General features: G+C 42.6%; 3 protein-coding genes across 8 annotated transcripts; 1 reads left to right on the top strand and 2 right to left on the bottom strand.

Annotated features, from left to right (window-relative positions):
• Window positions 1–870: 870 nt before the first annotated feature.
• On the bottom strand, window positions 871–8,079 carry LOC129601439 (uncharacterized). Of its 6 annotated transcripts, none has more exons than XM_055500241.1 (14): window positions 7,853–8,079; window positions 7,249–7,673; window positions 6,965–7,060; window positions 6,614–6,817; window positions 5,073–6,533; window positions 4,496–4,814; window positions 4,160–4,289; window positions 3,932–4,097; window positions 3,212–3,565; window positions 2,430–2,860; window positions 2,029–2,311; window positions 1,519–1,693; window positions 1,333–1,450; window positions 871–1,238 (listed from the first exon to the last, which is right to left on the bottom strand). In XM_055500241.1, the coding sequence occupies exons 5-14, from the start codon at window positions 5,641–5,643 to the stop codon at window positions 981–983; spliced, it is 2,805 nt and encodes a 934-aa protein (XP_055356216.1). In that variant the 5' UTR covers window positions 5,644–6,533; window positions 6,614–6,817; window positions 6,965–7,060; window positions 7,249–7,673; window positions 7,853–8,079; the 3' UTR covers window positions 871–980. The 6 variants fall into 6 exon arrangements, with proteins under 6 accessions (XP_055356216.1, XP_055356218.1, XP_055356214.1 ...); XM_055500243.1 differs by having other exon boundaries at window positions 7,249–7,608; XM_055500239.1 differs by having other exon boundaries at window positions 7,249–8,079.
• An 811-nt stretch (window positions 8,080–8,890) lies between these two features.
• LOC129601429 (uncharacterized) lies at window positions 8,891–10,396 on the top strand. Its single transcript, XM_055500229.1, has 3 exons — window positions 8,891–9,072; window positions 9,162–9,348; window positions 9,462–10,396. Exons 1-3 carry the CDS (start codon window positions 9,028–9,030, stop codon window positions 10,052–10,054), a joined length of 825 nt encoding a protein of 274 aa, XP_055356204.1. The 5' UTR covers window positions 8,891–9,027; the 3' UTR covers window positions 10,055–10,396.
• On the bottom strand, window positions 10,342–13,405 carry LOC129601428 (phosphatidylserine decarboxylase proenzyme, mitochondrial-like). The gene is made up of 7 exons (XM_055500228.1): window positions 12,978–13,405; window positions 12,683–12,918; window positions 11,988–12,224; window positions 11,769–11,921; window positions 11,485–11,644; window positions 11,145–11,305; window positions 10,342–11,073 (listed from the first exon to the last, which is right to left on the bottom strand). The coding sequence occupies exons 1-7, from the start codon at window positions 13,177–13,179 to the stop codon at window positions 10,789–10,791; spliced, it is 1,434 nt and encodes a 477-aa protein (XP_055356203.1). The 5' UTR covers window positions 13,180–13,405; the 3' UTR covers window positions 10,342–10,788.
• Between the last annotated feature and the right edge of the window lie 605 nt (window positions 13,406–14,010).

Genomic DNA, 14,010 nt, shown 5'->3' with positions numbered 1-14,010 from the left:
ACCGAAAACGGATAGAAGAAAGAATTTAAGAGAACTGAAATAAGCGATCAAATGAAAAATTTTCAGTTGTTTTCTTACACTGCTAATTCAAAAGGGCACCTTCCCTGAGTTTTACGAACGCAGCAAAAACTGCCAGGCAACGTCATAATTATTATTGAGATCAGTGTAAAACACTTTGCCCTCAATTCCGTACTTGGATAGAGGTCTTACTAAAGAAGTTTAGCGCACTTTCCACCGGAAGCACCAGTTATAAACTGCACACTTCCTTCCCATACAAACTCTCCCACTGGACTACATTGTTGGCGGCGTTGGCCAAAACCATCCTTGGACGTACTTTTTATATCGATCGTTAACGTATTCATCGCTTTGGAAAAGTCCTGGAAAGTTGTCTAGCTCTACATTTAGCGGTATCGGCGTGCCTGAATGTCGTGATAATAAAGCGTAACATTATGCAATAAGGCGTCTCGTAATGTGGTAAATGTTGATCAGCCATATGTTGTGGCTGGATCAGGTGAATATCGTGTTTATGTAGGTAGAGTTTCAGTAAAACTTGGTAAAGAGCACATCTTGCGTTGTTCCTGTAATCTTTGTTCCTATATAAAGTTTATACATACAGCTATCGGTTTATTTGGGCCAAACAATAAACTCCTGAACTAGGAAACTGACGGAATGTACGTTGGCATGCAATTGGGACAGGAACGGCATTGTGTGAACAGTGCCAATAATGTACCAGTAATGAATTGCAACAGGTGCTAACAACGGCAATTCCATTTTTCCAAATATGCGAGAACATTTCCAACTGGAATTCATATCAAACAGTCAAGTAAATATTTTTATTTTCTTGCATCACCTATTAGAAAGCGGCCTCGCTGCGCTTCGATCGATTTAATCACCAATTTACGGATTTACGATTATACAAAACCTTCAGAATGCATATATGAAAACAAAGTTTGTACTAGATCTAGTAAAACGTTTGCAAATTAACAAAAAAAGAGCAGCACTAATACAGCTATGATTATGATAGCAAAGCGTGACACTGTTGCCGTTGCACGACCAACTAATCGGCATTTTAACGCACTGAACTTGTTAGGTAGTCCCATCATATGTTTTTCCCATTCGGCTTCCATCACTTGTCCATCGAAATAGTTAATCGGCTCACTGTATGGGTACTCATAGCCGGGTTTGCATTCGCATTTGTATCCTCCCATTTCGAAGCGTCTGCCCATGATTGGAACACACTGAAAAATACATTCTTAACGGTATATAATAATATGTCAGGTAGCTTTATAAATTAACCATAAGCACATAATATGTTATTTTGTTGCCACGTACGTAAGATGATGTGTGATCGCAACGGTGGCTATTTCTAAAAGCGTTTGGGGTATTCAACGGAGCGTCGCATTGGTTTAAGTCGATTTCCGATAACGGCATCGTAACCGCAACGACACCTCTGTTTAAACAAAACTCTATTATCATCAACAGTAAATTATCATCCCCTTTTTTTTATTATTTACGAACTGGAATTCCACAGCATCTCGGATGCCGTCCAATCCAAAAAAAGGGACGACATAGGTTATGACCCATTCTTTAATGTGTCCATGACAGCTGTAATACGGTGCACTCCAGTGGCCGTCACCAAGTATCGGCGCAAGATACTGCTCGGGATAACGGTCGTACTTTATACTGTATTTCCCTTTAATTAAAAGGTGCAATTATTAGACTACTGATTACAGACAACATATTCTGAACCACGTAAGTGCTTTGCACACAGTACATTTTACGTAATTGGTTTACGAGCAAGTACAGCCATTGGTAAACATCCTTACATTAGTAATCGCACTGAAATTAATATTTATCTTTATGTGCGTTTTTATATAAGCTTTTGCTTTAATATTTGGGAGTGTTGGTTGCAAGAAAACATTTTGCTTTAATATTTGGGAGTGTTGGTTGCAAGAAAACATTAAGTATACGGAAGGATTCAAATAAGATAAGTACGTGCAACTGTTACAGGTCGGCTTGTCAACGAACCGGTACGATCGCCTCTAATCCGCATCCTGGTGGCAAATTTAGTTAGCTGTGAAGCCGGGCTAGCTTTCCATCTTTCCTTAACGGCCTTGAACCATTCCTGGTTAAGGTAAAACCGATCTTTATTCGCGTGTAAAGCAGCCTGGTCCGCGGCAAAAAATGCCCGGGCGTTTCGAGACGTGCGTTCGGCCGTCGGTCCAAAATGCACGCGACCCGGAAACTTGCTGTTTTCGTAATAAATTCCGCTACTCAAAATGCGCATATCGCCCATAACGTTTGCCAATACCTGTGAGTACGTTAAACGGGTAGTCACATAAATGTTTATTTAGAAAGTACCAAGACATACTGGCTTGGACGCAAACTTAGCAATCCAGTACTTATTCATTTGCTACACAATCCTTTACCTCGGAAAATAACTGATGTTCATTTAGCGGTAAATCAGCCGTGCGTTCAAAAAACAACTCTCTCGGATCAACAATCTGGTTGTAAACGCTGATAAAATGCGCCAATCGCAGTGCTGTCCGAGCCTGATTTTCCAGCTGGTTCTCCTTTCCATAAGCGACATTGCCTTGTAATTTTAGATGCTCCGGACGGAAGTGCCGACAGTTTTCAGGGTTAATTAAGCGCATAGCGCGCAGTGTATTCAACAGCACACGATTAGAGATAATATGGGAATGCCGCACAAGCATATTGGGTAACCGTAAGGGCAAGAGTAATGGTACACCGCATTGAGCCGGATTGGGTGATTGCGGACAAAATGAGGGAGTAGCCGAGCGGACATTTCGGTGAATAATGGGATCCACAATAGATAAATTTATCGGTGACATCGGAAATCCTAAACAATAAAAGCCCGTTACAGACCATGCAGAGCAACTAGACAATCAAAGAACCGTGGAAAAATCATTGAAAACACCATGCACATGATGTACACAGTAATAAAATGATAAAATAAAATGTACCGTATACACAAACGAGCGATCTGGTACAAATTACTGTTATTCCATTTTAATAAGCATGAACTTAATTTGCCCGTTTTAGCTCTGTGCCACAATAAACTTCGTCTGTACTCGTAGTGCATCTAATGTTGGAATCCAAGTTGGAGATGCTTCCACTGATGGACATGTGATTATGTGTATCAGTTGCTCTTAGTGCATGCAGTTGACTGCATGCTCTTAGTTTTACTTGCCTGCAAAATTCATAATACCATGATAGACGTGCGTATTAAAAGCCTGCCATGTGGGCAGATAATCAAAGGGCACCGCGGTTGTGCCGGCCAGCGTGACCACCGGCAGTCCATCCGGACCGTAAACAATGCGTCGACCGTCAGGTCCCAAAGGCTGGCCGAAAGCGTCGTAGAACTGGGATCGGTTGGATGTGAACGGATAAAGAGGCCATCGGTATCCTTCGGGACTGGATAGCGGATCTAATCCAAACAGGTAAGAGTAGGGCCGTTCCCCACCAAGAGGCCCCAAGTAACCACTGGGGCGTCGGTGTAAATAAATGTCAGATGAAGTCGCATGTTCGGTAACCACACGGATGTCTGCAACAAAAATGGTTGCATAGATTTTGGTATAAATACACGAGTACGACAACGGGTATTTCATGATGACATTTGACTTCTAGTTCTGATATGTACATGTTTGAAACCTGCAGTATATTGGTGAAAACAGGCACAATTATAACAAATGCAAAATTTGTCGATCTACAGGAGCAGATAAATATATGTTTGGGTAGCTGATAACGGTTTTATAATAAAGCAAATTTATGTGCACTTACATGTTCTGTTAATTGTGTGATATGTGATAAGTATCAAAATATTTATTATGGTTATCAAAATATTATTATAGTACAGGATTTTTAAAGGCAGACTATACTTTACAGATACGAAAAAGCTTTCGTTACATACTCCCAATTTTTTCGCATTCGAACTTGGCCAAATAGTCGACTTCAATAGCTCTTTCGATAATTTCTCCTTGAAAGGGACCAATTTGCCAGAATGGCAGCCGATAACCTGGCCGGCACCGGCAAGCATATCCGCCGCGTTTTAGACCATAACCCTGGAGTGGCTCGCACTTCAAAGATCAGAGTGTTATGCAAATACCAACATGAAAAACACGGAAACACGCTTACCTACTTCTGTTGTGCGTTTCCTACAACGATCAGTACCGGCATACCAGTTGGGCAGTGGATTTCCTTCGCTAACGGGACAAGGATTCATATCAATTTTTAACAGATCCGTCTCTATTACAACGGCACCAACGTACCTAAAAAATATTAAACCACTTAAAATTAAATTAAATTAAATATTATTTGATGTATGAAAAGTTTACGTTGTAGGGTTTACGTACGTATACGGTACACAGCTGTTATAGTTCACTCATTGAACTTTTGCATTTACACGCACGCATGATAGAATCTTCTTGTAAACTGGGAGTATCTAACAGTTATTAAAGAGAAATTTGTTTATTACTTGTGCCGTTGTAAATGCCGCCAGGAAGTATGCCTGGGATGAAGGTCAAGTACCGGTGAAACGGCCGCAATTAGCCATTTATTAGTCCTGCCGCAATCGAAGTAAGGCGCTGTCCATTTCACTGGACCGGGGTCCGCTTGTGGCTCGGGTGGACCAAAAAATTCGATGTTTTGTTCCGTTCCGTTGGCGAATTTTATGTTAACTGTGTACGTGACTTTGGCATAATCGGCTGCAGCGGCATCCGGTAACCAAGAAGTATACCAGTCGTTCGTACGGTACAACGTGTGCGTATAGTTTGCAGGCGAATTCGTCACGACTCCTTATGTAATGCAAAGGCGCGTTAAACGGTATTCATGATGAATGTTCATTGCAATATTGCATTTATTTAAACAGTAAAAGTCAATGCAGGGTTTTAAAGTAGAAAATTAACTATACTTTACAGAAAATTATGAAATAACATGCTGTACTTGAAATCCTGTGTATATTAAACACTGGACGAGATTTGAATCGCAGTTGCAATATTATTATGGTACATTAGACTGTGTGGTCCAGCAAATGGCGTCGCTAATTCAATTACCCAAGTCCTCAACATTGGTCATCAGCAGCGTCGAGTAGCGATGTGGATTAATGGGATCATTAAAATTATCCCCACGAACCGCTCGCGGTGCAAACAACGGGAACGTCTTATTGAAGTAATCCCGGTACCAGTTAGGATAGCTGCAGTTTACATCGAAGTACACCGCGCTGGCGTTGATCGCCCGATTGGCGGCCACATCGGCCAAATGGGACACATAAAAGTACATCAATCCCGGCTCATCCGGGTCATCCGCATAACGAAACAGGAAACTGTAGAAGAATGCCCGGTTGAGCGCCATATTGTGCACATGCACCAGATTTGTCCGGTTGGGGAATAAAGGATTAATATACAAATCTTTGATATTCGGCAGGTGGGATATTACTTCCCGCGGCATAAACAGTTCATGCCGCGGCCGGCTGGCACAGTTTAGTCCGGTAATGGAGCGGAAGCGGGTAAGAATTTCGTGAAAGCGGTCACTGTGTTGGTGCTCAAATTGCGCCCATACCGATATAGCCAGAAAGAAATACAGCAGTGCCACACTCATTCTGGTAACCACAAACTGAGTTACCATTTGGGACCATCGAGATCCAGCTGAATAGTCATTAGTAAAAGATTAATGCAGGAGCGTGAGCACGTATGGCGACAGTAAGATGTTAGTAAAATATACGTCCGAAAGTTCCCAATCCAATACGCTGACAAACTGTTAAATTTGAGCAAATAAAATTTGCATAGCTACTTCATGGATCAAGTACAACAAATTTCACGAGTATGTACTTCACGTGTGTGCATACCTCAATGAATAGTATTATGTAACAACGACTGGTTTCGAAGTTGATACCAGATTATTTTATCACCGAAAATTATTGCTGTGAGCTTTGTATGTACGGACTGCACTTACTGCATGACAACAATTTTGAAAGAAAATGAAAAAAAGGTTATTTAGCTAAATGTTCGTGTTTGATTACAGAATACAACATGATTTTTGGGACACGTTCGAAAAAAGGCCTGGCATATTAGCGCCTGCCTTTTCGCTGAATGCTACTTGTGCATCAAATGGGCACAGCGGCAGTGCTGCCAGTGCCTGAGTACCGTCGGAACAGGAAGGCTCTCCTGTACTGCTCTGGGAAGAACCGGTATCGGAAGTGGAGCCAGTCGCACTGCTAGTCAGCGCGGCCGCGGTAGAGCCTGATGCAGTGCTGTTGGACGCTGCAGTACTTGTGTAGTGACCTCCTGCCGGTGGTAACTGGTAACCACAGGGAATGCTGGACCCCGTCGTCAGCGTAGCGTAGCTCGTTGGAAGTGTGATGTGATGACGGTTGCATTCCATATCCATATACCCCATAATTTTTTCGAGCACCGTACACCCGTGGCTGGCTAGGCGGTAAATTCGAATACGATTGTTGGACAAAATACGGAGGAATTTGCCGGTTTGGCATTGCTAGCGCTTGAGTATACGGTTGTCTGCAGTTACAAGCGACATGGGTGACCTAATCGTTGTAGACTAATGCGGATCTAGAATTGACGGGAAACACTGCACTTACCGGTATGGGTGCATCGGTCCGTAGCGTCGGGCTTCGAATACTGAAGGCTGGTTGTAAAGCACAGGCTGGGAAGCTTGGGGAGTTGAGTGTGGTGCGGGAACTGGCGTGTGGTGTGGGCCTGGATACGGCGGAGCTGGATAAACCGTACGCGACGGATGTGCCACCGGCGCGTTGCGATTTATGGTTTCATCATAATTCGGTCTGCTGCAAAAGCGGGAAATTTTCTAAACTATCAAGGTATGCAATGTACGGCACGGACAAATACATAATTAAAATGACGCTGTTCAGTGTATATATTGTAACAGAAACGCTTTTGTGGGTGTATAACATCGGCATGTGAGAAATAGTCACCTGATGTTATTCATGTTATAACGCAGAATATTTAGATCGTTCTGTATCGGGTGGTTCAACGGTAACCGAAAATCTGGTGATGGATTGCTCACCGAGCTGCAACAAAGGAAATTCACAAATGAATTAATTTCTGTGTACGTGCTGATAAAAACGCGCGTTTGATATTTTGTTAATTTTAATACGAGTACAGTACACTGAAAGTGCCCGAACACCATAATTACTTATGAATATATATTACGTTAAAAAATGCACAAATTCTGTCGTCTCTTTATTTTAAACACCACCTGTACGCAATCGGCATGGCAGTTCCTAGATTTTGAGAGGAATAAGATGATCCTCCTGGAGCACATGGACAACACTGCGACGGTGGTCGATTTTCATTCGAGACGAGCCGGTTCTGCATGGCGGCGTATACGTACGAGTCCGGATTTTGCAAAAGGTCATATTCGGGCTGATAATGTCCGTCTGGCCCATGAGCGACTGTCGATGGCGAAAGTTCCAGCTCATAGGGTGGCTGGGGCCGATTTCTTGCGTTGTTTTGTGCTCGAAAGCTGCTAAGACCGTATTCATTTATCTGACGCTTGGTTATTCGGTTGGAAACAAGTCTGGATCCAAAATAATACGGGATGTAAGCGTACAGTCCACTAGCAGAGGGAAAGAAATTCGATTCAACAAGACCACTTAATGGTGATGCGACTTTCAAAATTATCTACGGAAAGATATATAATGAGTGCATAAGGAAAGGCAACCAGCCGGAACCAGTTCGGGATTAGATTCCTGCATTTACAAATTCCAGTACTGTATAATACTCTGGTAACTAACTGTCGTGTGATCACTATTCTCAAAAATTATAATTCAGAAAGCAAAGACTGTAGCATAAGGGCTCACCAACACAAGTGCCAGATATTCGCCTGTGGTGGGACAAAACATCTTATAGAAACTGAAATTTTTGAAAGGAATACATTCACTCTACTGCCACTTATTTGCAGTCAACTTTAATTGTAACAATGCGCACACATTTAATGATTCAGTACATTAGGCCATCGATTTAAGTAGGTAAAACCATATAACTATAGTATTTTACAGAACTCCTTGCAAGTTGCTACAATGGCGATGTGAACTGATTGTGACACAACGGCATACGAATACTTCGTCCGAAAAATTTTGACTGAAGTTAAATCATTACGACAACCACATCGTAACGCGATTGAAGATTGTGTTTGATATGTGTGGTAACACATAAATATACAAAAAAACTACATACTCTGAGGCTGTTGGGTAATTATTGATGGCATATAACGTCCAGGAGCGTCGGGCCGGCTTTAACGATTACAGCGGCGCCAATTCACTATGCTTATGGAATACAAAGTCCCAAATACAGTATTAATTGTACATCTGTACATCTGTGGTTTGCGCATATTAAACGTAGAACCGTCGCTAGAACGTAAACAAATTAGTCAACACTGAGCAAGAAGCAGATACAAAACAACCGATTTAATCTGAACTACCGTACAAATAAATTGTAGCTGCGATGTACCAGTACACACGTACTGTACAATGCAGCACTACTCATCATCACGGGCGAAGTGACCAGTTCCGGAAGTTCAACCAGGAAATTCCTCGCGCCACTCCAACCAATTCAGGAATTCCCTAGCAAGATAATAATTACGATATAACGTACGAGGTACGTCATCCGGTCATTTCGGAAACTTTATCAAAGCATCCTCACCATATCTTCTGCATCGCAGGTCTGATCGATCTTGCGGACACAAATCCGTGTATTAGTAACTATCGACACATACATCTTCACTAATTGCGTCATAAACAGAGGAAATTCTAGAAATACAGTTGGTATCGGATTTTCTTAGCTTTGGTCTTCTATAAAAAGCTCCGGCTTTCAGAAGTCAAATCATAAAACTTCTTTACACATTTGCCACTTCTCAACCCTTTATGTCACTGAGTTACACACTTGTTGGTTATTCTGATATACATGTACATACATAGTTAGTGTACAAAATTGTGCGGGGGCGAAGATATATACTTACGAGTGACGACAAACAATAATGAATTCCTTTCTTTCCTCTGTAGTTGCGGCTCTCCTGCTTTCGGTACGGAAACCATTGATCTGCTTTCTGTTACTTTATTTTGAGGGAAAGAAGATACGGCAGTGATTATAATACTTTCAATTGTTGTACAGGTTATTGGTAACGAAGCATGTCGGCTGCAAGGCGAAGGCTGTGCCGATCACATTCCGTGTTGCGGCGGCTTGAAATGTGACAATGGTGGAAATGTTTTCGGATTCTGTAAAGTGTCGGTGCCTCCTTATACGGGAGGCGGCTCCGTCAATCCTCCGCCGAACCCTCCAGCTCCGTCGCCCAGTGGAGGTACGTTATTAATATTTTTCGTATACTTAATAAGAAGTATTCAGTCGCATTTATGTAATAAGCCGTACTGTTGTATTAATAAAGCCTTTTTATGATTACTTCGTATGCAACAGGTGGTCAGCCTGCTTCGGGTTATTTAATCAGCAAAGACGAATTCCGCGAAGCCGTAACAATTAACGGCTACGGCGCTCCCTCGGATGAACAGTACGAGAACATCAACAAAGGCGCCGTCAACGGAAAGGTCACCACGAAACGGGAACTGGCCATGTTCCTGGCCAACATCCTCCACGAATCCGACGGTCTGAAAGCCAAAGAAGAGTATTCACCCATCATTTCCACGGACCCCGCCTACCCCGGGAAGAACTATCACGGACGCGGCTACATCCAGCTGAGCCATATCTACAACTATCGTGATGCGTCATTTGCACTTTATGGCGATGATCGACTGGCCAGGAATCCCGAGCAAGTGGCCACCAACGACAAGATTGCCTGGGATACGACCTTTTGGTTCTGGGGCAACCGGGTGCACGACAAAGCCGGTGTGGCGGAAGGCAAGTTCGGCGTGACCACCCGGGCGATTAACGGTGGATATGAGTGTGATGGGGCGTATCAGCACAAGGCCAGACGCCGGTTTGCAATGTACACCAAGATCCTCAACATCTTTGTGCCCGGAGAAACGCCGATCGAGAGCGGTTGTTACAACTAACTTCACCGCATCGCGGCAATCTCATGAAAACTGTGATCCTGCAGTATTTACTCAGTCATTGCGTCTTTCCCCCTAAAATCTGTCGCCAAAATCTGCAGATCAAGGATCGACTTCGTAAAATTTGTACCAGTTTGAATGGTTTGATAATATTTAATTTTTTAGCTCGGTTGTTAATGCGACTTCTCTTGTAGTTTCTATGAAATTCACCATACGAAAAGTCAAAGTAAATAATTGTAGTAAAATTTGATTTGTCTTCCGTTTAACAATGTACTGACAATGTTTTATGTGCTTGCTCAGTCGGCTCTCTCGACGCTTCACTAACCATAAGATTACATAAACACGATTAAGAGAGATAAAAATCAAAAACGATAGAAAAAACTATGCATATTTAATATTTCAGCAGCTTTTTAACAACTTATCAAAAATATAACTAAAATGCAAAGCACGATCATCATTCAGTATAAAATGCATCTGAAAACCGGAACGAAGACAATCACTGCATTCTGCAAAGACCAAATGTAGCTCACAATCACAATATTCCTAATTACACCTAATCCATCAATATGAACGATTACTTCATGCAAGCTGACTTCTTAACAAATACACTTTTGAGAAAGGAAGATGAGAAGGAAGCAGAGTGATTCGCTTTTCCGGGTTCGATGAGTCTTACAACGTGATCACAATAAGGGGAGAAAAACGTACTGTAAAGGAAGCTTATATGGTCCAGGCACAGCTTAAGCTGGACGACACGCCGGCACTGTATCAACGGGATTCTCGCCATCCATTAAGCAGCCCAGTGGTCGACCATAGAACACTTTATCACCGACATCCACCGTAAACTCAAAATTCTTGGGCGCCTCAAACAACAGCACAATCGTCGATCCCAAATTGAATTCTCCAAACTCCGCGCCTTTAACCAGATCGACCGCCCTGACATCCGCCGAAGAGGCCATGTGCTGGGAGAAATTCCAATCCTGATATGCTCCGCGTTTATAACGCCGATTATTTGTTTTCAGCCTCTGAAATACAAACGATAAAATCAAACCTAGTAACCAAACAAGCGAATAACCGTACAAAACATGCAACCAACCTCGTCAAAATAAACACGGATGGATCCGACATTGGTAGCACCGACGGCGGTCATGGAGAAGAAACCATGCAACCAGTTTCCATAGTAAACCACCCGCTCGTTATAGTTGAACAGGCCCTCGATCCGTTTTGTTATAGAAGGAGACACACTAAACAGATGACCTACAACAGAATAAAAAAATTATCATCTAACCATTAATACAGTGGAAATGTATTCTCAATCTAAAAAAACCGCAGAACTTCGATAAAACGGTAGTAGTACAATATACATGCCACCATACAGCACTGCCAAACACCAATATCGAAGCATCTGCGCCACCGGTAAGATCAGACAAGCTCACCTGGAAAATGCCGTCGGGAGATGACCTGCCAGTCCGCCGGGGAATGAAACCGATGGTAATCACCAGGCGCCAAGTAAATCACACAATGATACAAATCAGTGCCCTTATTCCGCAAGCACAAACTCTTCCGGTATGTCTTGGACGGCTCTGGAGCTTCGTTCTACGAGAACAACATCAACGATGTGTGAAACTATCTAACGCGATGTCTGTACGGTTTTTTCACATCCTCAAAACACGCGAGAGAAATAGCAAAATCACAGATTTCCCACGGAAAACGTTCATACCTCTTCAACAACTGGTTCATCATCGGCGGTGTAGGTGAACCAATTTTTGGGGCCTAAAAACGCCGCCAGACTGTAGGTCATGCCTTTGACCTGCTCGACACAATCGTCTTCCACACGGCCGACATGGAGAACGGTGCCATCCGATGGACTCACCTAACACAATGATACATTATTTAGCAATGTAGCACAACCACAAAACGTGATACTGATCGCGCTTACCACACAACTCTTGTCGGCCACCGGTCGCACGCCTGGGCGCAGATGTCGGCGGAAGAATTCGCCAAGATTCTTGTACCACTTCAAATCCTGGATGGCCGCCTCCGAGAGATCCACCCCGAACAGCCACACATAGGAGGAGAGAAGGGGACGGCGCAGCCACGGAGGTAAATAGAGATCGTTCACCCAGCCCCACGTGCGCGACAAGGCACGGAGAGGCAGGAACTGATACACGTAAAACTACAAACACAACCCACTTAACATGCATATACTGCGAACTGGGAAAAAGATCCCAATGCAAATCCCTTGATAGTATTTATAAATAATATCCGCTGACAACTTTAGTAGTTGCAAAGAAATGATACAAATTCTTTCCTTCGCGTAAAATGTAAATCAGTAATCTATTCTCACTACGGTATTAAAAACTGATAAAAACAGATGAAATGCAAGGAACTTTATCTACTCAGGAATAAGCACCGTATTTAAATTATTTAGTACTACAATTACTAAATAATTTAAAACGTGACACACAACGTATCACAATTTTAAACACAAAATTATGCAAAATAAGGTTTCGCGCAGAGCGACTGAACAAGTATTGCAGTTGCACTGTTTTTTTTAAACGTCATTTATTTAACGCATTTATTGAAAAATATCAGTTGTAGGACCTAACATAATAAGTAATTCGATCGACTTACCACAGTAGGAACTTGCCATGGTAGTGCGCGTCGCGAATATTTCCCAACATCATGCACATCCGCGCCAGTGTCGTTTTTTGCGTCTTCGCTAGCATTCCTTCGATTTGCCGTCAGAAGCTGACGATAAACCAGCCAAATCACCCCCACCACAATGGGAATCGGAGTCCATCTCAAGGAGTTCTTCGTCCATTTCGACAGATTGGACTTTCTATACCATCGGGAAGAACTGCCGAAATCTGCAAAACCAATCCCAAATTAATCCCACGTCAAGATGATGGAAAAGGAATCGTCGCACTTTGTTTGTCCGTGTATTCGATCAGGTTCCGTCGCTGGAATCGATACAGGAAACGAGTGTTGAATTTGCTGGCCAGGGATGTATTGGCAAATGAACGGGTTGGAAACCAGCGTGATGGTCGCCAGAATAGACGACGCGCTGGTCCATCGTACGCGGATTGAGATGTTCTCGACACACGCGAGAACAACTTTGTGACTTTCATTCTTACACGAAAACACTGATGATTACAAGGAAACACTCTGCTCTTGTAAGCCGTTACGGGTTACTTCGCTATTAGTGTTGGTAACACCGTAGCACACCATAAATCCTTTCAGTCTTAAATGAAACAAGAAAATCAGAAACTGCTTATCTTCCAAGTAGCACTTTGCCATTTGCGTTGAACTTTACATCTTGAAACTTGCTATGCAGCGTGCACGCTGCGTTTGCAATGAGTCATCGAAAATGTGAACAACGGTATGTCGAATGCGTCATAAGGCACCGCGTTTGTTTTGGTTTAATTCTAACCCCTCCTACTTCACAGCCTCACAGCTGCTGGATTAAAACAAGATTATAAGAGCACTTCTTGATTTGATTAACACCTGAACAGGTCCCGCTTATAATTTTTTTAATGATAAGATTAAGGGTATTTGCTAAATGGCAAATACAAGTACTGTACATTAATTGGCGCCGAGCGCGTCGTCATAATTATAATATTGTAGTCAAAGTGTGTTGAGTCACAAAACGCAAGTGACGGGTTAGAAATTACTACTAATTGTCACCCATCAAAATATCACTACTTCTACCGGTAAATATTTAGAATGCCCCCATCGCGAACAGCAGTTTTCCAGTACGAACCATATTTTCGAATAGTTTTTATCGGTTCCATTGTTAGGCAAATGTGAGGGCATTAAAGACGGCACGCCGATTACAAACACAATTAATTAATGCCGCTGCAATTCAAAGTTCAGTTTCTTCAACATAAAGTGCAAAGTACGCATACAAACTCACACTGAAATAATTTTATTACTAGTATTCATCAGCCCTCACACGAAGG

Source organism: Paramacrobiotus metropolitanus, unplaced genomic scaffold (genome assembly GCF_019649055.1).
Source record: "Paramacrobiotus metropolitanus isolate TYO unplaced genomic scaffold, Prichtersi_v1.0 Parri_scaffold0000236, whole genome shotgun sequence".
Taxonomy (NCBI): Eukaryota; Metazoa; Tardigrada; class Eutardigrada; order Parachela; family Macrobiotidae; genus Paramacrobiotus; species Paramacrobiotus metropolitanus.
This window is presented reverse-complemented; position numbering and strand designations above follow the sequence as displayed.